Source organism: Colius striatus, chromosome 11 (genome assembly GCF_028858725.1).
Source record: "Colius striatus isolate bColStr4 chromosome 11, bColStr4.1.hap1, whole genome shotgun sequence".
NCBI lineage: Eukaryota > Metazoa > Chordata > Aves > Coliiformes > Coliidae > Colius > Colius striatus.
This window is the reverse complement of record NC_084769.1, coordinates 11,474,998-11,502,519: the sequence shown is the minus strand read 5'-3', so window position 1 is coordinate 11,502,519 and position 27,522 is coordinate 11,474,998. Positions and strand designations below refer to the sequence as shown.

The 27,522-nt window shown below is 41.2% G+C and overlaps 1 protein-coding gene across 5 annotated transcripts in view; it reads left to right on the top strand.

Moving 5' to 3' along the window:
• The window catches only part of KALRN (kalirin RhoGEF kinase), a 527,013-nt gene that overhangs the window by 373,452 nt on the left and 126,039 nt on the right, over positions 1-27,522 (top strand). For all 5 annotated transcript variants that reach the window (XM_062005204.1, XM_062005203.1, XM_062005205.1 and 2 more), the window contains exons 27-33: positions 1,083-1,172; positions 5,985-6,077; positions 7,377-7,488; positions 9,511-9,701; positions 10,105-10,206; positions 10,808-10,950; positions 12,300-12,402. In XM_062005204.1, the coding sequence (XP_061861188.1) occupies positions 1,083-1,172; positions 5,985-6,077; positions 7,377-7,488; positions 9,511-9,701; positions 10,105-10,206; positions 10,808-10,950; positions 12,300-12,402 (834 nt within the window). The remainder of the gene's footprint in view (positions 1-1,082; positions 1,173-5,984; positions 6,078-7,376; positions 7,489-9,510; positions 9,702-10,104; positions 10,207-10,807; positions 10,951-12,299; positions 12,403-27,522) is intronic.

Sequence of the window (27,522 nt, the reverse complement as noted above, 5' to 3'; positions counted from 1 at the left end):
CTTTTTTTCAAAATATTTACTAGGTAAGACAGCCATCTCCATGTTTTCTTGAATGGTTTTGGAAATATTTAAAGCTGGGAACTAGTATTTTTAAAGCTGTTATGGAGAATTTTTGCTTACCAAAAAACTGAGCACATTGCATTATTTCAGTTGGGTTTTTAATCTAAACACATGACACAAATATTAATGAAATGCATTCAGAAGTATTGCTCTCAGAGAAGAGGCTACATATTTATGAAAGAGGGACACATTTACATAGCATTCTGTGCAAAATCTTCATGGTACATTTGAGATACTACTACGTCATTTCAGCAGCATCCAGAGCTCTGTGTGTGGTTACAGACATACATACAAAACTTCCTGACCAGTTTGCAGGGTCCTTGCTATTTAGATATCTGGTATTAAAAAATGCAATAGTAATAAAAAGGAGGTCATCCTCCTCTTCTGTTTGCCTGCCTCTCCCTGAAACCAGAGTTCAGTAATGAGAGACTGCTCTAAGACAGGAGTGCACAGATGCTTTGAATTTCCTCTTAAAAAAATAAAGAAATTAGGAAATGAAATGCAAACCACTCCTAGCACAACGTAATGTTTGAGCCATTAAAGTCTTAACTTAAGGTAGGAAAGGCAAGTTTGGGCCAGGTGTCACAAATCTGGGCCAGTCTCAAGTCAAAACTGTCAGCCTCTTGCCTAGAGTTTCCACACTGGCTTTATCTGAAAAGTAGGTGATAGAGCTGGCACTTCATGACTGAGTTCTGAGACATGCATACTTATGGATACAATCTGTGTAACATCATTAGAGCTCTTAGAAATTACTTTATAGCTGGTTTAAACTTTTAGGCCTTCCCCCTGTGACACTTGTTAAAGAAAGCCTCCCGTAGCTGTTACGTGGTGCACCTCATTCCTCTCAGAATTGCTCAGCTAAGGTATGAACTGCCTGTAAGTCCTCTGTTCTCAGTTTGCAATTATGTTTCTTGGAGAGGTGGAGGTTTATCACCTGTATTTATCCTGGTGAGCCTCAATGAAAGACTGTTGGAGCAGAGAAATAGCTTATCTTACTTTTCTTTTGGTGTTTGTTTTCACAGGCAGACAAATTTCAGATGTATGTCACCTACTGTAAAAACAAGCCTGACTCCAACCAGCTCATCCTGGAACATGCAGGGACCTTCTTTGATGTAAGCAGCCGTTGCCATTTCCCTTCAGCACACACATGGCTGAAACACTACTTTACATCTGAGCAATGGGTTCCCTTTTGTGCTTTGGCAGTTGGGTTTTTCATTGCATGGAAGGTAGCACGTTCAGTGAAAACAGATAAGCTGTGGTGGAATGTGTGACCTCCATCAGTGTGGTAAGATTTTTTTAATGGATAATTGAGGCACCCATTCTTATGGGAATTAGTCTGCATTTTTTTTACACCCAATCCTTTCCAAAGGTGTGCCTTAAGGTGTGCTCTCCACTTCTGTCTTTAGAGGTAAAATGAAAAGCAGATCCCATTATATTTTATGACCTGAAATCCCTAAGTCCTAAGCAAGATCCTATCCTCCTGTCCTGCCAATTTTACCCACATTTGCTTCATCATGCTGGTAAGGGACTCCATTGACTGCAATGGAACTATTTGCTTTACAAGCATTACATCTGGTGATAAACATTTGCAGGCTCCAGTCCCAGTTTTGTAGGCTGAGAAAAACCTTTTAAAGTTTTTAAACACGTTTAAACTAAGCTTTCCCTCTGATTTTTGGAACCTCATCCATTTTGCCATGCTTATCTGCTAGCTTGTAGCTGTAATTAGTTGCTTTTCTGAAACGAAAAAAGATATTAAAATGGTAAGACCTCTTTTCCAAAGCATTTGAAATCTTTTTACAAATGTAACCACTCAGCAGGATCCAACCTCTGATGTGGCTGGCAGCTGACATGAATCAGTTCCTCTGGGCTTTGTACATGCCAATGGTTAGAGCATTTCAATTAAGCTCGACACTGAAAGGTCTCACATGAGCCAGAAGAAAAGGGACAAACACCTTTTTCTTTGCCTTTTTACCAAGCGGTCTAAAAGTAGAGTTGAACTGAAAGGGATTTTCCAGGAGATGGCGCTTGAGCCTGTTGAATGGTTTGTACTGGTCGGTGACTCGTGGAGGGTTTGCGCTGACTCAGGTAATGATCAGAGTCGTTTGCACAGGGTAAAAGCTTTTCATGTGCTAAGCTTTTCCACTGCAGCTCAGCACATGAGCTGGAGACCTGCCTGATGTTGCTTAGCAGTGAATATTTATGTGTCAGCATCTGCTGTTTTGCAAGGGACGATGTTTTCTTTCATTGGTGGGAACTGTGCTGTGCTACCCAATGATGCCTGTGCAAAAAGAGTAAGCTGGCTATCTCCCAAAAAGTTCCCTAGGAGTGACTAAGGTAGTGTGAAGTACCTGTAGTGTAAAGTACCTGCTTGCCTTCATCTGATTCACCTGCTTACCATCAAAGTGACAGGGCAGGGGATGGTCTGGCCTCAGGGGTACAAATACAGAGGACATTTATGTAGGTTCTTTTCTTCCAGGCTTAACCTGGAATTTCCCAAAACACCCTGATGACCAGAGTGAGTTATCTAGACTCATACCCTTTAGTAATATCACAAGTTTGTGACACATCAAATTGCATAACATGTCGTAAAAAGCCACCTTTGAGATTAAAACAAGCAGTCCCAATAATCTCTCTGAATTCTTCAAGGCTATGGAAAATGTATAACTTCAGGGATCATTGCAAGGGTTAGCTAATCAGGAGAAGGCACAAAGATTAATGACACATATCATTTGAAACTATGCAGAGAATTGCTGGCAATGCTGTTGTAGCTGGGATGTTCTAAGGATGTAAGTGAAGCCATAGAGAGAAACAGTTTCTTAAACCAGTTGGCAAATTATGCACAAACTCTTTGCTGTGAAACTTGCCTACTTTATCCTACAGCATTAGTCTAATAAAGGATAAAGATTTCTGTCTTGCTTCCTTCCAGATCTTGCTTTGCTTATAGAATTCAGAAGTTGTTGGTATGGTTATATTAGCTGCAAATTGCATAGGGAATGGAACTAGCATGCTTACTCTTTTATAACTGCAGCAGACTCATTAATTTGATTCTTTCACTTTTTATATCAGTCTAGTTCACTATCTGAGAGTATTACTACATTACTACTACCTCCTTCAGTAACTTCAAAGATAAATGGTGCCTACCATATTTAGCAATTTCAGATATTTGCAATACTTTATACTACAGGCTGGCAAGATGTATTTTTGATCACCAACATGTGTTAGCTCTCAGCTGGTGGAAGTCAGCATACTATTGAATGTGATCGAGTTGATCCTAGTGTCTGATATTGCATTGATCCTCAGGACAAAGACAAAAGCTGGTTCAGTCATCTCTATGCTTCTGCTAGTTTGAATGGGGTTTTCTTTTAAATTGTGGAAAAGATCTGTTTGTTATATTCAAGAAGCCTTGGGGCATCTTTAACCTGCATAACCAGCATTTACAGAGTGAACAATGGTAAAGCTCATTAACTTTGGTAACACTGCAGAGCATTGGGTTTCTACATGGATAGTGGTTCTTGGACAGTTTCTCCACTGAGCTGGAGTGTCCCTTAGGAAGTGGGCAGAGGTGCAAGAAGACTCTCAGTTTCTCCTTAGTAATCTTTATTCTGAAATTGCTCCCCAAAGGTTTGTGTCATGCATTACAACACCTAAATGTTTAATGAGGGTTTTAGTGCCAAATCAGTTGACTCAGCGAGTCGTTGGTCTGTACACCCAGTTCAGGATGGAGTTTGTCTTTCTACTAAACAACTGTACACAAATAGATGATTTTGATTAAGTTGTGAACGTCCTTAGACATTTGATTCAAAATCTGGGCACTTTATCACTGCTTCATGGTAAATTCTTATGGTGTGACATTGTATTTAAGTCCTCTCCCCATATTGTCTATCTAAGGGCCTCTGATGGTTCTGTGCTGCCCTACACAACACACAACTGCTAGCACGTGGTGCCTGTGAGATACCTTCATTTTTTCCAGGCCCTTGGGACACTTTTTCACCCAAGAAATAACTAAAATTGTATCTAATGATGAGCCACTGTGCACTACAGTGTGAACCAAGGTTGCTTGATACACAAAGCAGGCTAAAGTATAGAGCCCTATGAGTAGCTTGCTTCTGAAACCCACCAGCTCCTTCAAAGCTAGCTCAAGTATCTCTGTGCTTCATGTTACTTAGAGGTGTGTGACAAATGTCTGCAGAACCACGCTCTAATCTGCATAATCCTCTCCAATTTCCTTTTCCACCCACCATTCACCCAGACTTCTCCAGTTGTTACAGAGCCAACCCAAGACATGCTCCAGTAGGCTGCCATCTTTCTCCAGCACTTCAGGGACCAGAGGGAGGAGCTGCAAGGAGAATGTCCCTTTTCAGCAGCATAGCAGTGTTATTACTTCCCTGCTGCAGGTTCCCATGCAAGAGGGACAGCTCTCCCTTCACCAGCCCATTCTGTCTCTGTGTAGTCTGACCTGGCAACCTGGCAGAGTGGGGTACACTGAAAGGGGAAGCACCTTGCTGGGAGCATGCTCTGCTGTTCAGAGAGCTGGGAGGAAGGTGCAGCACTAAATTAATTACTTGGATCCTACAAAAACAAATGTATTTAGCCAGCTCCAGGAAGTTAACAGACGTGGCTAAGGTCTTGCTGGCTCCCACAGTTGAGTCCCAGCCATGTGCTCTGCAGGCACTGTCGCTGTTTGGAGCCAGCCATGACTCAGCTTCATGCAAACACCATTAACCCCCACACAGAGCCCCTTCCCTTTTGGGTCAGGTTCATGGCACCGGAGATTTTTTTTTTTTTTTCTCAAACAAACTTGCCTAGTACAAAAAAAATCTGTTGGCATATTGTGTGAAAAGTTGCTATTTTTGCATCCCAGCATAAAGATAAACACTGGAGCTAAAAAACCCAGTAACGTCCCTCGTACTCAGCAGAAAATCAGACAGTGTACAGAAAGAAAATCTCCACTCTTGGCAGCTTTTCCCCCTTCATCTTCTGTAACTTCTTCCCTTTACAGCCTCCAATTTACCCTCTAGTAGCTGGAGGTAAGTCCCATTCCCCCTCCCCGTCTGCCTCTTTAGGAACTGAAGATTTCAAGATGGCCAGAAGCAAGGAGAGGAACACTCGGGGGGAAACAGGAGGAATTCCAACTTGTTCTGTTTCAGAAGAGATTCTGCCCTTGTAGGGCATGAGTTTGAGGTTTTTTAGATGGGTAGATATGTGCATTAGGGTCCTGTAGGATTTTCAAGAGCTCCTGGAACCAACTTGGAGGGAGCAAGGGAGAGGGAGGTGCAGACCATACGAGGACCTATCTGCAGTGTCTCCAGAAGCTCATGGCCACATCACACTGCTCAGCACAAACATTTGGGTTAAGGTTCAAGTGCCCAGCTGGCAGTATTCTGTGCTTTATGATATGCTGTCACAAAGGTACCTCTCCTGTCCCCCAAGTGCCACCTCAGAATTGCATAGGTATGTCAGCACTGTGTCAGACCTGTTCCTCCCATGTGGATATTTCAGCTACCCCAGGGTTCTCAAATGGTACTAGATGCTGGTGCTTAGACAGCTAAATTACATCCTACACATGCAATGTAATTTGATGTCGCTCCATTTTAATTGAATGTTAAGACTCTGCTTTCAGCCTTCATAGCTAGGAGAAACCAGTTGACATGACAGATAAGTCATATTGAAATCGAAGCCCGTGTGGTTTATTCAATGTAGCTTTCACTTGACTTGCACAGGTCCCCTGCAGTTTAAGTGGCCTTAGGAGGACTCTGCAGTTTATTGCCAGCCTCTCTGAAACCACAGTTATTTGCATGTGAGCTTAAAGAGATTGACAAAACTAAACCAAGAAATGCAGAGATCGAGGACTAAATTAGCTATGGGGTTTCTGTCTGGCAGGGTAATAGTTTTCCATGACTGACTGCTGTTTCTGTCTCTTCTAGGAAATTCAGCAAAGACACGGTCTGGCCAACTCTATCTCTTCTTATTTAATCAAGCCTGTCCAGAGGATCACAAAATATCAACTCCTACTGAAGGTACCTTAGTGAGCTGCTCAAATCAGCTCATGCAGAGCAGTTCACAGGGGTAATGAGTTAACTTACTCTTGAGGCAGCTGCTTCATCACACATTCATGACCTGTAGACAGTGCTGAGCTGCTTGCTACTCCTACTTCCCAGGCCTGAGCATGGCAACAAAGGGTGACATCAGGTTGGGTGTTTTAAAGGAAAAGACTCACAGAAAGAAAAAAAATCAAACAGTAAAAAACAGATCCCCTTTTTCAACTAGGGTTTTTTTTTGTGTCCAAGTGGATTCAACCCTAAAAAGCGAGAACTGGGAAAGGGAAAATGAAGGAATGGCAGAACTATTTACTTTCCTTCTGTCTGAATTTGTGACATGTCATATTTTGATTAAAGGCTTCAGTGACAGCAATAATGAACTCTGGGAAATTTCACTGACTCTTGACAGAGACTCTTTCACTGGCATTAGATTCTGTTTGAGATCTAATGTGTTTGTGTTTGAAAACCAGGGAAAACTTCAAATACAAAGCAAGGACATCCAAGTGAAACAGTAACATTCCCCATCAAAAAAACCCACAAAACTTTGTTGTTTTGATGTAAATTAGTTACAGGTTTTTGCAGTATCTTATGAGTAGGTGAAGTTTAGATCTAACTTAAGCAAGAACTATTTGTTTCAAAACTAGTAAGCCCAGAAGAAAAAAAACATCTGAGGGATAAGGGAAGATTCTGACTTTGAAAACCTGGGAGCAGATATGATACTTGCATCTAAAGCTTCCTGTGTACATACCAAGGGAGTGAGCCTGCACTGCACAAACTATCTGCCACTGGGAAAGCTAAAACGCTCCTTCTATCATCACACTTTTGGTCTCCTCCTCAAGTGAATCTGTTGTGAAGAGACCTCCCTGCCCTGGGTAGAGCACACTGCCTGCACTGTGGTGCTCACCCGCGTTGCAGGGTCAGACACAGCTGGACCCACCGATGACTGCAGCATAGGCAAAAGTGGCCAGAAATCATCTGAGTGCACAGTCACACTTGAGAGCACCATGGTTTGTCTTGTTTTGCATCATTCCTGTTTGATGCCCACTATCTCTGAGCATCCCCAGTGGGTTTTAATGCAGTTCAGTTCTCTTTTGTCACTGTTAGCAAAGCAGTTGCAAGTACAAAGTAGCACAATCAGATCCACAGCCGAGTTCCTGTGTGACCTACTCTAGGTGCTCTGGCAGAGGGGCTGAACTGGATGATCTTTCAAGGTCCTTCCCAACCCTTAAGATTCTGTGATTCTGTGTTGGTCAGCCTTTGTTCTGCATTGTTTCTTAGGAGCTGCTGACCTGCTGCGAGGAGGGCAAAGGGGAACTCAAAGATGGTCTGGAAGTGATGCTCAGTGTCCCAAAGAAGGCGAACGACGCAATGCACGTCAGCATGCTGGAAGGTAGCAGATGGGCAGGTGGTTTGGGCAAGGGAGGGACCTACCAATAAAGGAAACCTTCTTGTACCTTGTGTAGAAAGTTATTACAGGTTGACTGTAGCAATGCTCTTGATTGATCATAGTTTTCAGGTACTTGCTTCTTTCTGATATTTCTCCAAAAGACTTGGAAGAATAAAGCCAACTAGGAAGTTTTGGTGTTCTATTTACTGATGTCATTCTATGATCTTATGTGTGTATATATGTATATACACAAGTGTATATATATATATTTGGTTATAACTTTCTTAATGAAAGGGAAAAGCCCCAACTCTCCTGAAACAGTATCAGTTAGCTGCTGGCAGCCATAACAATTATTGGATGAAAACATTTCTAAATACTGTCTCAACACTTCAAAAGAAAAATATCTGGGTTTCTGAGTCAAAACAACTTGTGTTTCAAAATGTTAGTGCAATTATCCCAAAGATTAAGAAAAGAGAGGAAAATGTGTTACTAAAAAGTATTTCAAACTTACAGGAAAACACTATTTTGGATTGCCCCAAAGTCTTTTGTTGGCTTTTTGGTGTGTGGAGTATTTCTAAAATCTAAAGTTTTTATTCTGGACAGTGATGCTTCATCATGTCTCAGATTTCTTGGCCTGTGAAAATACTTTCCAGCCTGGCTTGAGTCAGACCCAGGAAATAAGAAAAGTACTAAAACAGGAGAGAAAAAGGAAGTGGTGCCAGTAGCTAATTGCAGGGGGGCAAACTGACCCAGCATAGGTAGAAGCACTATAAAGATGGTTTTAACCGTGGTATCTGGTGAAAAGCAAACTTTCCCAAAATAACACTTGGATAATGTGTCCCCGTGAGATGACCAGGATTGTGCAATAATAAAGAAGCAGGGGTTATGTCGTTAGGATAGACAAGCACATGGACAGTCATCTGTATAAAACATTATTCCCAAATATCTGGAGCAGGGAGCAGGGCAGCTTGCTGCTCTCCTAGGGCTATCTATCATGACCAACAGCCAGCTGTGCTGGTGTAGGAGCAATCCGTAGCTCTGGAGAGGTGTTATCCACAAACTGCTGAGACAGCAGCTTGGAGGGCACCTTGCACTAGGGACACAGTTTTCCTCAAGCCTCCCAGTTATGTGGAAAGAATCGAGTGACCCTCAGCCATGTGAAGGTTTTTGACATACTCCTCCTGGAAAGCTTGTTTCGGACTCTGTATTAACTCACTCTCAAAGATGGAGCTCCCTCACGCCTCTGCTGGGGACTCACAGGCCTGTGGGGGGATCTCATTAATATTTGCAGATATCTAAATTGTGAATTTCAGGAGATGTGGGCATCACTTTTTTCTTTTATATCTAGTGACAGGACAAGGGGTAATGGAAAGAAGCTGGAACACAAGAGGTTCCATTTAAACATAAGGAAAAACTCTTTCACTGTTGAGGTGAGGGAGCCCTGGCACAGGCTGCCCAGGGAGGGTGTGGAGGCTCCTTCTCTGGAGGTTTCCAAACCCATCTGGACACGTTCCTATGTGACTTGATTTAGGTGGACCTGTTTTGGCAGGGAGTTGGGCTGCATGATCTCTAAAGGTCCCTTGCAACACTATCATTCTGTGATTCTGTGAAAGTTGGGTTAGCATGCTGGAGGGCATCATGGTACAATGGAGCACTTTCAGTCACCATGTTACATATGTCTGAGCTAGTATTGCTGTGCACAAGGCATCTTGCATTGCAGTTCTGGGTACAACAACAACCACCGAAACCTCTCTAAGATTTATCTTTAAGTGTTTACTACAACACCTTAGCAGCAGTCTCATTTGACACATACCACATATTTGTCTCTAGTGAAATAATTACATTATTGCAGCAGGAAAAAAAGGGAAATGTTTTCAGTGGTACAGGGGATGCCCATTAATGTCCTTTCAGAGCATGCATAAATAAGAAAAAGACCCTTTCAATGTCAAGACCTTATTGCTTTGGTATTGCTGTGCATTACTGATCTCAAAAACAAATACAAGCCAATATATTTTGTGGTTTTAGGGTTTGATGAGAACCTGGATGTCCAAGGAGAGCTGATTCTTCAGGATTCCTTCCAAGTGTGGGATCCCAAATCTCTCATTCGGAAAGGCCGTGAGAGGCATTTGTTTCTCTTTGAAATCTCTTTGGTGTTTAGCAAAGAGATCAAAGATTCTTCAGGACACACAAAATATGTTTACAAGAACAAGCTACTGGTAGGTGTGGCTGCAAAGAAAATACTCTGGGTGTTGTGTTTCTTGTAGGTAGAGGTGAAGTTTGGGGGATGATTCACAAGTCCCCAAGCTGGGTTGGGGATACTCATGCCACATGGAAGGGCTGCTTCTGAGCCCTGGGGGGCTCACCTGGAAGCCAAGCTCGCAGTGAATCTGGAGAGGTTTGAAATAGTGAGATATGAAGGGTGGGGGGAGATGCAAGGAGGATCACTCAAACCATTCACTTCGCTACTATCCCTTGGTAATTTTCTATTTGTTTTGTCTGTGTGAGACAAGATCTTATTCCCCTATCCACCCCTGCCTCCCCAGTTCTCCCTACAAAAGTAGTTTTCTGAGCTTGTGAAGCTTCATAGATATGAAATCTCTCATTTCTCCTCCACACTAGACCTCAGAACTGGGAGTAACCGAACATGTTGAAGGAGACCCCTGTAAATTTGCTTTGTGGTCTGGACGAACACCATCCTCAGACAATAAAACAGTGCTGAAAGTAAGTCTCTTCTGCTTGTTTCCTTTGCCTTTAGACCTTCTAGTTCAGACCGTGGGAGCACTAAATAAAAGGTCAATTTCTTCCCTTTGTGTATTCAAGTGGCTTCCACATCTGTCAGTAGGGCAATTCACCTCTAAGGCCTCAGTATGAGTTGAGACTGTGCAGTTGTACAGCCTTGCTGAAGTTGCATTTCCTCTTGCAACCTGGGCTGAGCAGCTGCACACTGACACAGGGCATGTCTCGAGGTGTTTGGCTAGGAGGTGCAATTGTCTTGGCCACTGAGCTTAAATCAAGTTGTTCCTCAAGCCTCCAGAGCTGAAAGTCATTTCTATCAAGTGCGTTTCTTACAAAGAATTCACATTGTGGTTATTTTGCCTGAGGTAATCCCAGCTGTGTGCTGATAAGGTATTTTGCCTCTACAAAGCATGCTGCATTGCTAGCATTAAATATATTTATCCAGAGCTTAGCTGCTTTGTTTTTGCTTGCCAAGTAGGTCTGGTAGAAACACCCTCGGTTCCCCTGGGGTTACCACAATTATTCTACACAGGAGGTGACAGGCTGGGAGTATGATAGAGTGTCTTTCTGCCTTGTGGAACTTTAGGCATCCAGTATTGAAACAAAACAGGAATGGATCAAAAATATCCGGGAAGTCATTCAAGAAAGGATTATCCACCTGAAAGGAGCTCTGAAAGAGCCAATTCAGCTCCCCAAGACACCAGCAAAGCAACGAAACAACAGTAGAAGGTAAACTCAATCATTCCATACAACGTGAAATCACTGGCATTTTCTCAACCAACAGCACTGTAGTGTCTGTGGGCTTCTCTGGATTCACGTACTTTTTCTTACTATAGTCAAAAGCAGTTTTCATCATCTTTGCTTTTTATATGTTGTCTTGGCAAATGCAGCTAGAAAGGTTTTCTATGATATATATACAAAGATCTTTTATTTTAGTGCTCCGAACTATTAGAGAGAAATTAACAGCATCAATTCTTTGGATTCTAAGGTTATGTTTCTTTCTCAAAGTAGAATTTACATCTTCACAGATTTATATTTTTTTTTCTGATTGTCATTTGGAATTGTTTCACAATGAAAATCACAGCTGGTCATGACAATATAGGACAGTGGAGAATCTGTGTTTCCTCATCAAACACAAATTCATTGCAGCCTATGAAGGAATATTAATTCTTTTTGTCAGCTTCTTTGAATCCTGAACTAAACAGAAATTAGTGAAAAGGAATTGTTCTTTTGCTGTCATGCTGTTATTCCCAAAAGCCACCTGTGATTCGAGCATCTCCCTTTCCTCATCAAGTTTTATCACTGTCTTACTTCAGGCTGTATCACAGAGACATGAGTAACCAAGGTCACCCAAGAGACCTGTAGCAAGGCAGAGATTCAGACATTTTTTTCCTGGGGACATGCACCACTACAAGAGTTTTCTAGAACAGAACAGGGACCTTACTGGTTTTTTTGCTTGTTTGTCCTTAAATATGTATTTGGTGTTATTTAAATATTTATTTTTACAGACCAGTAAAAATCTATGGGAACTATATCTACAGCAAAAGGGAAGAAAATACCCTCTGTTAGCAGTCTCACAGATACAGCCTTGTAGAGCTCCACACTGTCTTTATGTTTGTCTGGATAGAATTTTTATGGCTTAGTATTAAATTCCCAAAGATGTGGTTCCTGTGAGACAAGAGAAATACTCCTTCCTTCAGTGTCCTGTGTGCCTGAGCTGAATGACTTTGGTTAAGGACAGCAGAAATCTAATTGAAGGAAAATTTCTGCCTGACACCCTCATTACAGAGCTATTTTTGAACACCAGTCTTCTCTGCTGTAAATATGCAGGCAATGGCCATTCTGTTTCCAACAAATGTTGTGATTATGTGCTAATCCCAACCCTATGGCTGAGGGAAACATCATTTTAAATTGCAAGTTATATAGCAACATGGTGTGCATCAGTCAGGTAATCTTAGCACAAAGCCAACACTGGCACACTGACTCAGCACTTCTCAAATCCCCCCCTATAAAGTTGTGCACATTCCAAGGTACGGTTTTGAGTAAGCATCGTTGCTTCTCTGTTATTTCTTTTGCAGAGATGGAGTAGATGATGCAGATAGCCAAGGAGACGGCAGCAGTCAACCTGACACCATTTCCATTGCGTCCAGGACATCCCAGAACACGGTGGACAGCGATAAGGTAGGACTGAAATGTGAAAATACACACTGCAGCTGATTGCCACCAGGAAAACGTAACTGAAGAGCAGAATAGAAGGCAAAATAAATCAACCTGTCTTTACTGTATTCCTCTATGCTAGGCTATGAAAATCCAGGCTGTTTTTAGGTGCTTGTCAGTACTGCTGTTTTACATTGCAACATCTCTGTTTCTCCAACTTCTTTGTGGTTAATACATAGAAGCTGAATTGGCTCTGAAAAAGAAAACGTAGCCCAAAGCATCACTTTCTTCCCTAGTAGAACTTGCCCTGTGAGAGACAGATTCTGAATCAGCAAACAGTTATGTTCTACATTTACCCTCTGAGCCAAAATCGCTAGGAGGGAATACAAGTGCTTACACACCAATTAATACAGCAAAATTGAGATCCTGGCTGGTATCTTGAGAGCCTGGGAGACCTACCCTTTCCAGAGACTGTGATTCTGAACCCCTCTCCTCACAGACATATGGTGGAGCATATGGATGGCCCCAAGATGTACTAGTTTCTGTTGGAATGCTGCACTCTGTCAGCGTGCATGTACTCATTGTTTTACTTGTCAGAGGATCTGAGTCCAGATTCCCAGCTCCACTACGATGCTTGACTTAAATTTATCACCCTGATACTTCCAACTGTGGTCTTTAGCTGTATTAGCCATTGGTGGTAGGAGTAAATAGACTGTTAGTAATTATTTACCTTAGGTACACTGATGAGGTTTGTCACATCTACTGAGAGAATGTCCATATTCTCTTCATGTGTTGTTTTGAAGTCATGAGTAACTTGCAAAAGGATGAATTCTGCAGTGCTGTTATGGATTTATCTGTTTGTCAGGGCTTTAATTATGCTCACTTAAATGAAGTAGAAGAATATCTTCACAAAATCAGTTGAAGTTTATGGTTGTAAAGTTCACAGGTAAGGTTCAGTGCAGATGTTGTTTTGAAAGCTGGACTGAGAGGAGTTAATTGCAAAAAAAATTACCTTTGCAAAAACCACCTGTTGTATTTATCCTAAAGGCATGTTCCCATCCTTTTGCTTTTTTGACCAACAACATGCATTAGCAAAGTATTAATCCTCACAGTCTACAGGCCACCGGAATGTGTGCAAACACTTTGTCCGATGTCAAATAAGTGTTTCCTTTTGTCTTCAGTCCACATAGACATGCCCTGCTTTTCCATGTGTTTCACATTTATCATTCCTGAGAAAGGCCCTGATTGGGTTGAGTACTTGAGCTCATGCTTAATTTTAAGCAGTCGCATAAGCTTTGCTGGTTTGCTCCAAGCCCGTTGACTCAGTTGCATGAATTATGGTAGATAAGCAAGGTCTACATCAGATGCTCCATATTGCATGCTGCTGCATACAAGTTCTGTAGTGCCAACAGCATGGGAAGCTATCAGGCTGTACCCTGAAAGACAGCCCATCATGCTGACAGTTGGTTTAAGGATGCAAGACTATAAAGGGTTGCAGGAATTTCAATCCAAAACCTTGTTTGAACTGAATGACAACTGAGATAAACTGAGCACCTCGTTGTACAGGGGGAAATTTCTTACCACTAGGGGAATGCTCAGTTGGTTCTACAGTAGGGTCATGGTTTTTACTCTTTTAGGGTGGGTAGGTGTGCTTGCTGCCTTAAGGCTGTGTGTGCTTGTGTGTCCTTATGTACATATAATGAATAGAAACAAATTGCAGTGTACAGCTAATGCTTAATTATACTTGTATGTGCTTTGTTGAGAGACGCAGTTCCTGCTGAACAGTTTCCTTGCTGTCACTGACATTAATGCCAGAATACAGTGGAGAATTTAGCCCCATGAGTGCTGCATTACTAAGTCTTTGCTCCACGGAAAATGAACTCCCTGCATCACTTTGTAGTTCTCTCTACACAATGCTACCCAGATTAATAAAGATAGAGCTGAGTTGTTTCACTTCCCGTTGAAGTGGCATGGAGGCACACTTGTGTTCATCTCAGTTCAAAAATGTGTTCTTCTGCTGCTTGCACAAAGCACAGGTCAGCATCTGCTGGGGGAGACTCTGTTAGCAGAGGCCACAGCTGTGCAAGGACCTAAGACACAAGACTACTGGAGGATGTTTCACCACATGGGAGCAATGCATTGTCGTTCCTAGTTCTTTTACTTTCCAGTTTTATAATGGGATTTTTTTTTTCCTTTAGTGTGTAGTTGAGCTTATCTTCTAGAATGGGTCTGAGTGATTCTCTTTGGACTGGGAAGATCCATCTTCTCATATAGACTGGTACTGAGTTACTGGCACTGGAAGACTGTATCATATCATGCTCTGTAGTTAAGGTTTCTTGACACAGTTGATAGTGCTTGGAAAATACTGTAACATACATTGTGTAATTAACTCATGACGTACCCATAACAACACTGATAGGTAATGTGTTCAGCAAATAAGGGTTTCCCTGCCTATTTAACTCCAGCAAAGTCACCAGAAGTGTTGTCAGGAGTTCAGATTGAGGCTCTGAGGTTTATCACAGTTGGGTGAACCTCTCTGTGTGCCACAGAAAGATCTCTATCCAGATCAGCTAGGAGATAGAGCTCCTACCTTTAAAAGCTCAGGCTGTTCACAGCAGCCTCAGTTGCAAACACATGCAAAGAGCTTTGCAGTGCTAGCAGTGTGCTAGGATGGCAGCAGATTAGTCCTGCACTGGGACCATCAAGTAATGTTTAAGAGTTGATATTAATCTCTGAAGGCAAAAGAATTCAAAAATTTAGCTGACACCCTTGTCCTTTCCCTAAATCTTACCATTACACCTGAGGATTACCTAACACATTAGTTGAATGTTCAGACATGAATGCTGAACAATTTAAACAAAGAAAATCACAACCTCTCAAAGATTCCCAGCTTCAAGTAGCACTTGTGCTTAATAACAATCCTTTTGCCTCAAGTCATATGTATTTCTTTCAACTCCTTCTGGGTTACAAGTAGTGATTTCTGTCTCCTCTCTCATCATGGTGCAGCCCTAGAGCAAAGCTTTACCTTTGCATTTCAAACTCCTAAAAAGCTGAAGGGTTTTTTGTGGTTAAGTGGAAATGAGATAATGTTACTGCAAATTCAGCAAGGATTTTGCTTTCTCTCAGGGACAGCTAAACCTACCCATAACATTTATCAGGGGGATCACTTGGTACAGAGAATAGAGCACTTGAGTGGCCAGAAGAACTGAGTCCTAGCTCTGTTCTGTAACTCATATATTGGATGCCAGCACAAATTACATCTCATGGCACATTTAATTCCTCTTTGCATTAGGAGTTTGAAGGGGAGACAGGAATTCTTGCAAACATTACATTTGTACATTAATTATAGCATTGTCCTGTACAGAGCCAAATTCAGAGCCTGTTTTGTATATTGAAGGGAATTTACAGCAGTCTCTATGGTAGCAGACTCTGCTTGGAAAATATTCCTAATTATATACCTGACTCCAGAAGTGTTACTAAATCTTGAAATATTCAGGCTTTCCTGGCTGCAGGCAGTGATCAGGTGATTATATGAGACTTCAGATTAAAAGAAAAAATGAAGTCAGAGTCTATTTTATAAAAAAAAAGAGAGATTAATCCTGTCTTTTAAATTAAATACCTGTATAAGTAGCTTCTTAAATCTGGATCTTAGTCCCTGTGAGTAGCTTCTTAAATCTGGGTCTTAGTCCTTAAGAACTTCAATTTTTCTCTCTCAGAAATACATAAAACTATTATCCCTGGGCTCAAACATTTTATTTTCATTAAATACTCTATAAGGTCTGTAGGTCTGCACCTTTGTGAAAGGAAAGAAAGAGAGAACAGATAAAATGCTTCTTTGTCCATTTGCAATCTGTGGCTGTTTCTATATGCAATCTATAACCTGAAATCTTTCATACACAGAAAAAGAATTATTTGGATTGTCATTTGGTATTATAGAAGTATTATATAGAGGGAGAAAAGTGGGTTCATGAACCAGACTTTGTGCCACAGAATCAATAGATAACGAATGCTATTACAGTAAGGGTGGTCAGGTCCGAGGTAACCTACTATGCAAAATTTCTTCATCCTTTTCCAAAAGGCAAACTTGACAGCTTTTGTTCTATACAGTAAGCCCTCTCCAGCATGCTATCTAAAAAACCTCTCCTTAGGGAGAAATCCTTGCCCTATTCAATTCACGGCAGACAGGATTTCAGTCTTTTTATTTGGATTCAAAGCAAGGGGGAATTGCATAAAGAAAATGCTGGCATGCAAGGCATTCTCATTTGTTAAGCCCATTGATCTATTGGCTTGTGGAACAGCTGTTTCTGGCGATACTGGGCCTATTTTAATGGCTTTTTTTGTTGTTGGCATTTGCAGAACGCTGAAGAGAGTAGTTCTCCTTTCCTCCTGTTGTTTTTGGATGTGGAAAAAAGCTCTGAAATATGAACTGAAAAGTGTTTGCTCTCTGAAAATAAATATACACCATATACTTTTATCTTTTCCATTAGGCACTGGACTAAGCTCATCTTTCAGCAGTCATGAGATTGAGATCTTGACCTCTTCCTCATCAGTGATATTATATAAAATCTGGGAATAATCACTTTTGTAATTGAAGGTAATTGGTAAGAAGGGAGATTTTAGAATTAAGGCTTGTTGGAACAAGTCACCAAGGGCTGGATTCTCTTTTCTTGAAAGGCTTCTAATCAAAGTAAAATAGCCTTCACCCTGAGTTACTATTACTGAAGCAGAAGTTAGGAACTGATTCAGGAAGTGCTACTTCAGACTTCATTAGGAAGAGTTCTCACTTCCTTGGAAGTTTCCAAGTAACTCAGATATGAGAAGTGCCTTGATCTCTCCACTTTCTTCCTTGAGGCTACTGATCATGTTGTGTTTGAACTCTGCAAAGCTGTGCACCAAAATGCTGCATGGTTTTTTTTCCAAATAGGTAGTATTTCCTTGAACTGTTGCCTAGACTTAATATGTGCCAATTAAAAAATTGCCACCTGGAAATGCCAACTCATTCCTCAGTAGAGGAAACTTGTTCTGTTACATACCTCATGAGGAGGACATAATGAAAATTGCTATGCTTGTAAGATGTCACCATCAATGTATACAATACAAAGTGGTCAATAATTGCTTCCAAACATAAATTAATCTGGATAGTAAGTATCAAAATTAAAGTGTCTAAACCAACGTCGAAAAGCCAAAGATCCCACTCTGACTATGGCGGAGCCAAAAGGGACAGCATGATCGGAGGAGTATGGAGCAGTTGGTAAAGCAGGTAGCCCTTTAAATATATAATCTGGAGTATTTCTTTAGAAATCTTCCTATTTTCTGAAGCCCTGTGAAAAGTGATGCATATAGAGTTGTCTGCCAGATGAGGCTGGGCATTGACTTGAAGAGATTTCTTCCTCCAACCTATATATTTCACTCAGTAAATTAGATTAAAGAACTGTGAGTTTCAAAAGGGTAAGGACAGGATTTGGTCTCTTTACATAACTATTGTGGTTATTCTGTACTGATCCTGTCCAGATGTGCCAGAACTCAGTAGTGTGCTGCCTGGAGTTCTGCTTCCTTTAATGGTTAATTATGGTACCAGAAGTGAAATTAAATTAATGTAATAGAAAATGATTGCTGACAATTAAATGAATTTTTCCTGTGAAGATATGATAAAGGAAAGAGGAGTTAATTATGACCCCAGAGGATATATTTCTATTTCTTGGATGCTGCCTAGCACTAGTGCAGTCATCACGTTGAGTCACACTGCCCTCACCTGTGGAAAGAGGAGAACATGAGAGCTAGTAAACAAAAGCCTGACATAAAACATTTTGGCACTTTAATTAGCCTTCTTGAGTGCTCACTAGCTATAGGTTGTTAACCCTTTTCAAGATACTGTCACGTTGTAGCAAAATGTTTATCTTGTCAAGGAAAGAAGTTGTTCAGGTAGTTTCTTAAAATTTCCTTAGGCTTTGGGAGGCTGCCTCTTAATTTTTCTTTGAATCTTGGCAAGAACCCCTGTAAATTCACCCTGGGAAAAATACACAAATATATGTATCTCTCTTTTTTTACTGTGACTGTTTCCTTGAAACTGAGATCATTGAAGCTGGAGCTGATAAAATAAGGTTGGTTTATCTCTGCTGGTAATGCCTTCTTTGATGTGAGCTTGCTCTTTCAATCATTCATGCTCAATAATATTACTGTGGCACTTTTTTTTCCTCTCTCCCTTTCCTAAGTGTAAGTAAGGAATTTCCTTTTGCTTCTTGTATTTCTCATCAGTGATGCATCGCTGCCGGTATCGTGAAATGTTCCAGCTTTTGAATTGCAGGGATGTACTTGCCTGGCTCTAGTCAAGAATTTTTCAGACTTTTGTAAAAAAAAAAAGAAAAGTCTCTTGGAGTAAAATATGAGACACTCAAACAGACAAGGTTTAAAGTACATCTTTAGATTTCCAAATCAGGTCGCCCCAGGGCTGAGGCGCTACACGCCCTTTATTTGACTTATTGTGCGAAGTTGCACAGGCACTCACAGCAAACTCTGAACCCTAGATGTGATCCAAAGAGTTAAAACCGTGCCTGGCTCAGAGAGTTAGTGCCAGGCCTATGCTCTGCCTTGGAATAACTTAAACTCTGCTTGGATGCCTTGGATGTCCCACATTGCCTTTCATCACTGGTGACGATGACTTGTAGCTTTACAGGAATTTACCCACCTGTCACCTACCAGCAGAGTCAGTTAGTGGCTTCTGTAATGCATGTAGCACAGGATCTCCAGCTCCTTGGCACAGATACTATTAGTACTGGCACTGCCTACAACACAAATCTCCCAGGACAGTTCTGGAGCCTTTGGCTCTTTTTTCCTCTGAGAACTTTGGAAAAAAAAAATGGACTTTGGTCTTCCCTGGACTGGAACCAGATTTCAAAACAAGGAGAGTAAGTAATCCTTATCAACGTTGGTTTTCAGCCAGGTTTACTCCTGGCTTGAATTACATGTTCTCTGCCTCTTCTGGCACCCATTTCTAAGTGTAGCCAGTAGATGATCAAGGGGTTTACCTCAGAGAAGTGACCTGTCATGGGTGCAAGTGCTACTGAGAGTAGGGACATTCACTTTCTGTTGTTACCAACCAGTATTTGTTGCAGCTGTGGCTGGAGGTAGCATTAAAGACAGGCTGCCTTGCTTCAAAGAGCTTTCCTAGAAAGGGTGTGTGTGTTCTTTTGAAAAACAAAGCAGAACATGAGCAACTGCTCATAAAATGTGACACTTTCAGACTTCATAGTAATTGCTCAGGGAACTTTAGAGAAAGTCAAAACTATGTAGTGGAGTCTTTTCCATTTCTTATTGTACTGCATGGCTGGACAGTTCCCCCTGCAGCTACCTGAGATATGATGACAGTGGATTCATTTCACCAGAGGCCCTCTTTTTTTATCTGATGGCTGAATTTTAGCCAGACATTTTCCAGAGATTTGAGTGTTTCATACAACCCTGGCTTCATCACTGTGAAAATACTGCAAAGTCAAAAGAAAGAAGGCAGCACAAGCTTTGCAAGGGGTTGTTTCTTTCCCACCTCAAAAAATATTTAAAGTATTATGATTACTTTGTTATTGTGTCTTTTTATCAGTCTGTTATTATGACATATTTTTAATTATACAGTATCAAAAAAGTTTTAATCTCAATGTAGTTGTTTTTAATGTGCCTAATGCACCCTAAAAAACCAAGCAACAAACTGCCTATGGAGAGTTTGCTGACTGTGTGCTGTGTGTGGAGCAGCCTGTGGTTTCTTTTTATGGATGAAACAAGTGTAGTGTGCATGGAAATAGAGATCATACTGTTCACTGGGTAATGTTCCCAGGAAACAGCTTCATAAAAAACACATGTGCAATTTGCCATGTATCTTAAGTATCTCAGGTGGAGTTTCTGAAGGTGCTATGGAATTTTAGTTGGATCTCTGCTCTCAGAATGCATGGATATAATTCTGTCCCCAAAGGAAAGCCATTCCTCTGGTAGCCTGTGAAGGCTAACTGATCAGAACTCACAGGTTCACTTCCACATCAGTGCAGAAGCAGCACATATTTTTTTAACACTTCTCCCAGTGTTTTTATTTGCAGCTATAAGTAACTGCAGATATTAATCCAGGTTCAGATGGGTGACCAAATGCTGAGAAGAAATCCAACTGATAGTCCCTTGAAAGTGCAGTCCTAGGGAAACAGACTCTTCAAAGATTTCTTCTCAGCATTTATCTCTGTGCATAACTGGCAGTTATAACCAAGGCATATAAAGTGTGCTCCACTGCTTTTATAAAGTGCATTCCTTTGTAAATTTTCCTTTCTGTTGCTATCCATTTAATAAATAACATTTGTTACTGATTTTAATAGATTTTTTTAATAAATAAGGATCAGTATTCAGTACACTTTTAGTCTTATTCTTAGACCACTTCAATCTAATGCATCTTTTGATGGAAAATAAGTAAATCAGTAACATTTCAAAATAAAAGTCACATCCTTCTGCAATAAAACAAGTATATCAGGTTGAAACTCTTCTGAGAACACTGTAGCAATGAATATCAAGGATCAACACATCAATGTGAGGGTATTTAAATATAATTCCTGTGGCAGCCCACTTGATATCTCTATTCTGTTCCTGCAAGCAGCGTGAAAATCAGATTCAGTACTGATAGAGTATACTAATTCATCTTAAGATGCAAGGCACCCAGCTAAAGGTCACCTTAGCTGATATAATGGGTATCCCAAATTCACTACCAATGTGGTGTCTCCAAGTCACAAGACATTCCTGAAAAACATGTGATCCTGCTTGGATGGGATGGCTGTAATTTTAAAGTGTACAGGAATAAGGTGCAAATTGCTGCCCTTGTAAAGATGGCTGAAACTTGGCTGTGGACTACACTCTGGTGTTAAATGACAGGAAATAAATCATGCTTCATATCAATAAATCTGTATTACCAAACAAGAAAAAGATGTTTTGATGCCTACTGTGAAGAGGATGTTTAAGTTATGAGGATGTTTAAGTGAATTGATTTGATGCAGTCAAAACAGAGTAAGAAGGAAGGAAGGGAGTGCAGTAAAAGTGCAGTTTCAAAGAGATCACCAACCAGAGTAATTTTAAAACAGAAGGATTCAAATAAATTATTGATTTGCACAGAAGAATTGAAGGATATTATATTTTGCAGCTTTAAAGAGAGACCAGCTGATATTTGGCTTTTATAAATGTGCTATGATTTTCAAAGATCAGATATCGAAGATTTGTTGACATTTGTTGCATTAGAAACTGAGTTGGACTTCAAATGAATTGATTTTTAAATGAATGGGAACCAGTTAAAATTGATTCATGTTAATCAAAAATAGAGGTTTATCCACACAAGATTCTGTCTGTAATGGTTAAACAAAAATTCATAGATTAAGAAATCAAGTGGCTGAGTTACTTTTTCCTCAAAATACATGGTATTGAGAGTGAACTGTAAGTCATTTCTTCATTATTGCTTATGAAAATTACCATAAAGTGACCTGTAAATTATTCACTAATTCACAGAATCACAGAATGGTGGGGGTTGGAAGGGACCTTTAGAGATCATCTAGTCCAACGCCCCTGCTAAAGCAGGTCCACCTGGATCAGGTCACACAGGAACACATCCAGGTGGTTCTAGAAAACCTCCAGAGAAAGAGACTCCACACCCTCCCTGGGCAGCCTGTGCCAGTACTTCATTCTCCTCATGAACAATTCCTTTTCACTTTTTTTCCTCCTGGGCAAAGTGATTCCTCAGGCTCCCCTAGACTTACTTGCTTTGTCACATCTAATGAGAGCACACTGATGCTTGCCAAGGCCTATGGCCTGAAAGGGCCCAGCACCAATTTGGAAACAAGCCTGTTCAAGACCTGAAAGAGATACGCCTGACTCAGCATCATGTTGTTTTTGCAAACTTGTCTGCTCATAAAAGGAACAAAAGGGTTAATTAAAAGCACAGATTATATGGTTGCCCTGAAATGAGGACATAAATAGAGCAGAAAGCATCCATCAGTGTTCAGTGGTTGTCTCTGCAGCCATTCTTGGGCCAGGCAAGTGCTAGGTGTAGAAAGAAAGGAACAAACAGGAATCAGAATTTGCTTTAGAGAGGGGTTTTTTTTCATTTCATCCCAAGTTCTATCTTCCATGTTGTCATTAAGCAAGAAGCTGTTCTCATCTAAATCAGATCATTCTCCTCCTATTCTTCAAAGAACTTGAGTTCATATTTATTTATCCTGTGCTGTTGAGTTGTTTCTGAGGTTTCACTCTGGTGATTACAGCATGTTTGTTTGATTTGGCTGTACAATATTAAATATATCCCTCTGGAGGAACAATATGTTTTCTTGTTGGCATAGGGGTTTTTTTTCCCTCTTAGAATTCATCATTTCTGTGTGGTTATTGTTTATTAGCTGTAAAGTGCCAGGTTTGTTCAAGAAACTTAGAAAACCTTGGAACGGCTTTGTAGCTGGAAAACCTTCCAGCTACAAAGGGCATATAGGGATAGCACAGAATAACTGTCTAGAAAGGAAGAAAAGGTTGAGATCAGAAATTAGTGTTAAGAACAGGTCTTTGAGCAACACTGCAAAGTTCATTGATCAAGGATGTTGAAGGACATTGGAAATCATCCATGTTCAAAGTTAAGGTCAGCAAGAGGTTGATATTGGAAACAAAACTATGTGTGAAGGAGAGAGACAGAGGGAAACAGTTGCAAATTCCCTTTTTCTTCATATAGGGGATCAAATCAGTGAAACACAGTTCACAAACAATATAAGGACACCTTGTATTGTGTGGAAGACTGTACTAGTGTGCTCTTAGGCAGGTTGTTGAAGGGTCCATCCTTTCATCAAGTGTATATGTACATTTACATGAGCAGCCACAGCCTTCTTGTATCTAGTATGAGGTATACAATCACTTGTTGATGCTAGTGTGTGCTGGTGGCCTTGTTCAGAGATGGCTGACTCTTGGTGTGCTGAATGTACCAGTTCCTGGGGCTTCAGCAGGACTGCTTGTCTCCAGAGCTGTTCAGTTCTTGTGAAAATTTCACAACCTACAGTCTCAGCTCGTACTTTTCCACTCTTCAGTTTGTTATCTGCTAATAAACCAAATCCAAACCTGTATATAAAACTCACATATTCTCATGTGGAAGTGGCTTTTATGGCATGGCCTCATTAAAGGTGCAATGCCTGATTACAGGCAAAAGGGAACAGACAGACAGTGAGTAAATTGATTTTGACTCTTTTAACCAAGGCCATGTCTACCTCAGTCTTCATGTGTTGCATGGTTGAGAACAGCTGTGAGCACAGAGGACCACAGAGACCCACAAAAATGTAGATACTGAAATGGGAGGTGATAGAAGGAGGCAGAGGAACATGGAAGGCAAGCCACGGGAAGCACAGAGCTGGGCAGGCAGCTGAGAGAAGTGAGAGCTCTTGTCCACAAAATGCTCGTTACTTTATTTTCTCTTTCCTCTTCTCGTCCCTTGATCTAGTAGGGAAGAGAAGGCTTTGAGTTATGGGGAGGACTACTGGGTGCTTCTGCTAGTCCACAGACTCAACCTTGTTAGTGATCTGAGGCAGTATTTATTCTAGAGCCAAGTATTTTTGCTGTAGGATGCCCTAGGAGGCACTTTCCTGACTTGGAGTCAGCATTCTCCCCGCCTTAGAAACTGCATGCATGCCTTGCTACTGGCAACCTACACCAGAGAGAGAGATCCAAAGCTTCCCCCAAGCCTCAGTTTCCAGAACCACAGTGCTGCTGCTATCCAGACCAACTTTTCTGTTTGGATCTTGCATTCATTTAAAACCCACCAACAATCAAAATCAGACTCACCCTTCTCAAATGTGTGTGGGCGAGAAACAGAGGGGCGTGAAATATATGGCACAACTCCACAACCTCTTTTCTCCCTGGGTTCATTTTTCCTGACACTACAGCATTGCTTCCTGACCATACTTGCAAATAAACAATTATTGAAGGAGCATGGCTGGACCACACGTGCGTATTTTCCACTCTCGTGGAGAAAAGCTGTGTGTCGGCTGGTGCTTATTTGTTTTCACAAGAGGCAGTTGGGTTTGTTGTCATGTCTTTAGGGCACCATCTCTTGAGGTGCTGAGCCTTCTCAGCTTGCAGAGGCTGCAGGAAGAATTGAGGGCGGGAACCAGCTGTGCCCCACAGGTCTCAGGCCTCAGATGGTGTTATTACTTCTAAAAGTTTTCCAGTGTTGATATTTACTGCATGATCTGGAGGAGTCAATAGAGAAGGGCAGCAGGGAGTCTGCCCAAAGGAAGGAACACTTTCCTTAACCAAACCATGTGATGTTCCTTTAGAATTGGAGTCGTTAAACCATCAGTTTAAGTGTGACATTTATAGAAGGAGAAGAAAGTAAATTGAAACACAAACTGCAGCGTTCTGGCTTGCTGCAGATAATGCAGTGAGAGACGATTTTTGTATGGATTTAACTGATTCTCCTTAGGAAGGTAAAGAGTCATGTTCTGTGTCTGTTGCTACATAAAAAGTGTGAACAGCTGTCTGGTCTTTTCCCTCACAGCTGGGCACAGAGGATCCTCCACTGTGTAGGCTGCCAGCCTGTGCTGGAGCACTTGAAAGGCTGACAGCACCCTGCCTCTGCAACTCGCCTCCCCGCCCCGCAGCAGACTCAGCCAGGGGACACCTTCCCCAGCTTTGCACTGGCTTAGGCAGTTGCAGACTGCAAGGTCCAGATTAGGGGCTGAGGGCTGTGGTTCATGAAGCACCTTATGGCTTTTGTTGCAATGGCTGAGCAGACTATGGCTGCATCCTCCTTTCCTCTGCAGCTGGAATGTAACAGAGGTTTGAACCGGGCCTTCAGGGGCTGTTTCTGTGGGTTGTCTTTTGAAATCTCTGAGGTTTCATATACTTTTGGAGTTCCTGCTCTCAGTGTTACGTGCAGTTATTTTGCAGAAACTCTCTTCCAACCCTGAGGTTCTTCTGCTCTCCCTGGCAACTGAACCCTTGGTACCTTTCACCTTCACGGAACCTCTGCCCTTCAGGCTTTCTAGGAGAGAAATCTGAGGACTGAGACAGGACTTTAAAAATCCTTTCTCAAGCTCATCGAGTTGCTCCTTTCTGACCTTCTCATTGTGTGATGCTTATATGTTATTTATGAGTACTTGGCTGCTCATTTCCACAAAAAAAAGGATAACATTTTTGAAGCTGAAGTGCAATTAGTTATGTGGTCCTGCAAAGAGGGAGGAAGAGGACCAGAGTTAGGCAACTGCTAGGGTCAGAGGTGCAAGGCAGAAAAGAGAAGTCGTTTGAAGAAATTGAAAGAAAGCAGGATGAATGTAAGTCAGTTTTGTTTCTCAAGGTCAAGGAAACTTTGTCACTGTGCAACAGGTGAATGACTGGGTCTGAGCATCTCAGCTCCACACCACACCCAGCCCTTCAAGAATCCTTTGACTCCTGAGGTTCTGTTTCAGTAGCAGCAGATTTTTGAACAAGACACTTTCTCTGGAGGGGGAGCAGAGATAAATCAATAAAAATAGCTCAGTAAGAGCTGGGCTAAAGCAGATGTCTTCTAAACAAATATACAACTGATTTTCCATCTGCTGGTTCCCAGTCCTTGGTTGTTGTGAGAAAGAAAGAGAATCACTGCTGCATTTCAGGAGAAGCAGGATGTGCCTCCCAGGGTGCAGATCTGAAAGGTAGCTGCTTGCATCCACGAACCTGCCAGTTTTGTTGATAGGAGTGATATGGTAGCTGCTAAAATTGATCCTAATGAATGAGGACTTTCCTTTGCATTTCCTAATGTGATATCTGATAAATTCCCCACAGAGTTCTGAACATCCCATCCCTATGTAAAGACTAAGGCTAAGTGGCTTAATAGGATAAGTGCTTTATGAAACAGCTCTGTAATATTTTAGTTGTCTTCTTTAGTTTCAGTAATAAGCATAAGGGAAGCTAATGTCCCAGTACACAGGGATTTGCAATCACCATTAATGGAGATAGTTCCCCTCGTGGGAAACAATATAAAATACTGTCACAAAAGATAGAACACTGTTCTAACTTTTCTTTTTAATCACAACAGATTGGGTCTCTCTTGCTAAATCTCTTTGTGCTGTAGAGAGAAAAATAAATCTAGCAAAGAGAAGTGATTTTAAATCCTTAAAGATAAACTCTTGATGGGGGACAATAAAGGAGTGATTCTGAGTATCCCAAGGCAGCATCTATATGATTGAGGAAAATGAAATAAAATCATGGCAGCTATTAGCAGTTTAGTGAGTTGTAAATGATCCTGAATGATGGCAGAATTGGGAAGAGGTTTCACCTTTTTCACATTCTCATTGCTAGCAGGAGAGGTCCCATTTGCTGTTTATTCTATTTTGGTGGCAAAACCTGTTTTAACAAATATGCAGGCAAGTTGCAAAAAAGCACATGACTTCGATTGCATGGCATGTCTGTCTTACATTCTCTATTCATAGTCTACTGCAAAGCAGTCAGAGCAATTTTATGTCTGAGAAAATCAGGTCACAGAGCAGCAATGTGATTTTCCAGAGCTCACACTGCTGCCCCAGCATGAAGAGGATTTCTGTTGCAGTCCCACTTTGTGCCAAGTCCACTGGGCACCCCTTCTTATGGGAGATCAATGACCAGTGCTTTTTCAGAGGTTTTCATGACAGCTTTTTGGCTGTACAGTTCAAAATGGAATTTGTGTGGATCTTATCTTCCCTGCCTTCAGTTTGCTTTGAATTAGTGGCCCAAATATACCTGGTTTGCATTATTCAGACTCTAGTTAGGCCAAACCTTTGCAGACAAGGGTTGCACTTCTGTTCTGAGAGATAAATTTGGCCCATTACAGGGAGGATTAGATAGCCACTTCATCTGGAAACAAATGATCTGCTCAAGGAATGTCAGTGTCTACACATTTAGGATCCATTAAAAGCTAAAGGTGAGCAAGGAAATTATTTCTGGATCCAAATGCTTATTTTCCAAAGATTGTGGTCATTCCATGTTGGAACTTCAACTAAGAAGTTTTGTTAAGTATCTTATTTTAGTGGAAAGTAAGATTAATTTCATTTAAATCCTGACTTTATTAAGGAGTGATTCACCTTTCTGTAACTGGGCCTGAGCAGCTATGTAAGCAACTAGCTGCAAGGTTAACAAGCCAAAAGAAGGGAGTGT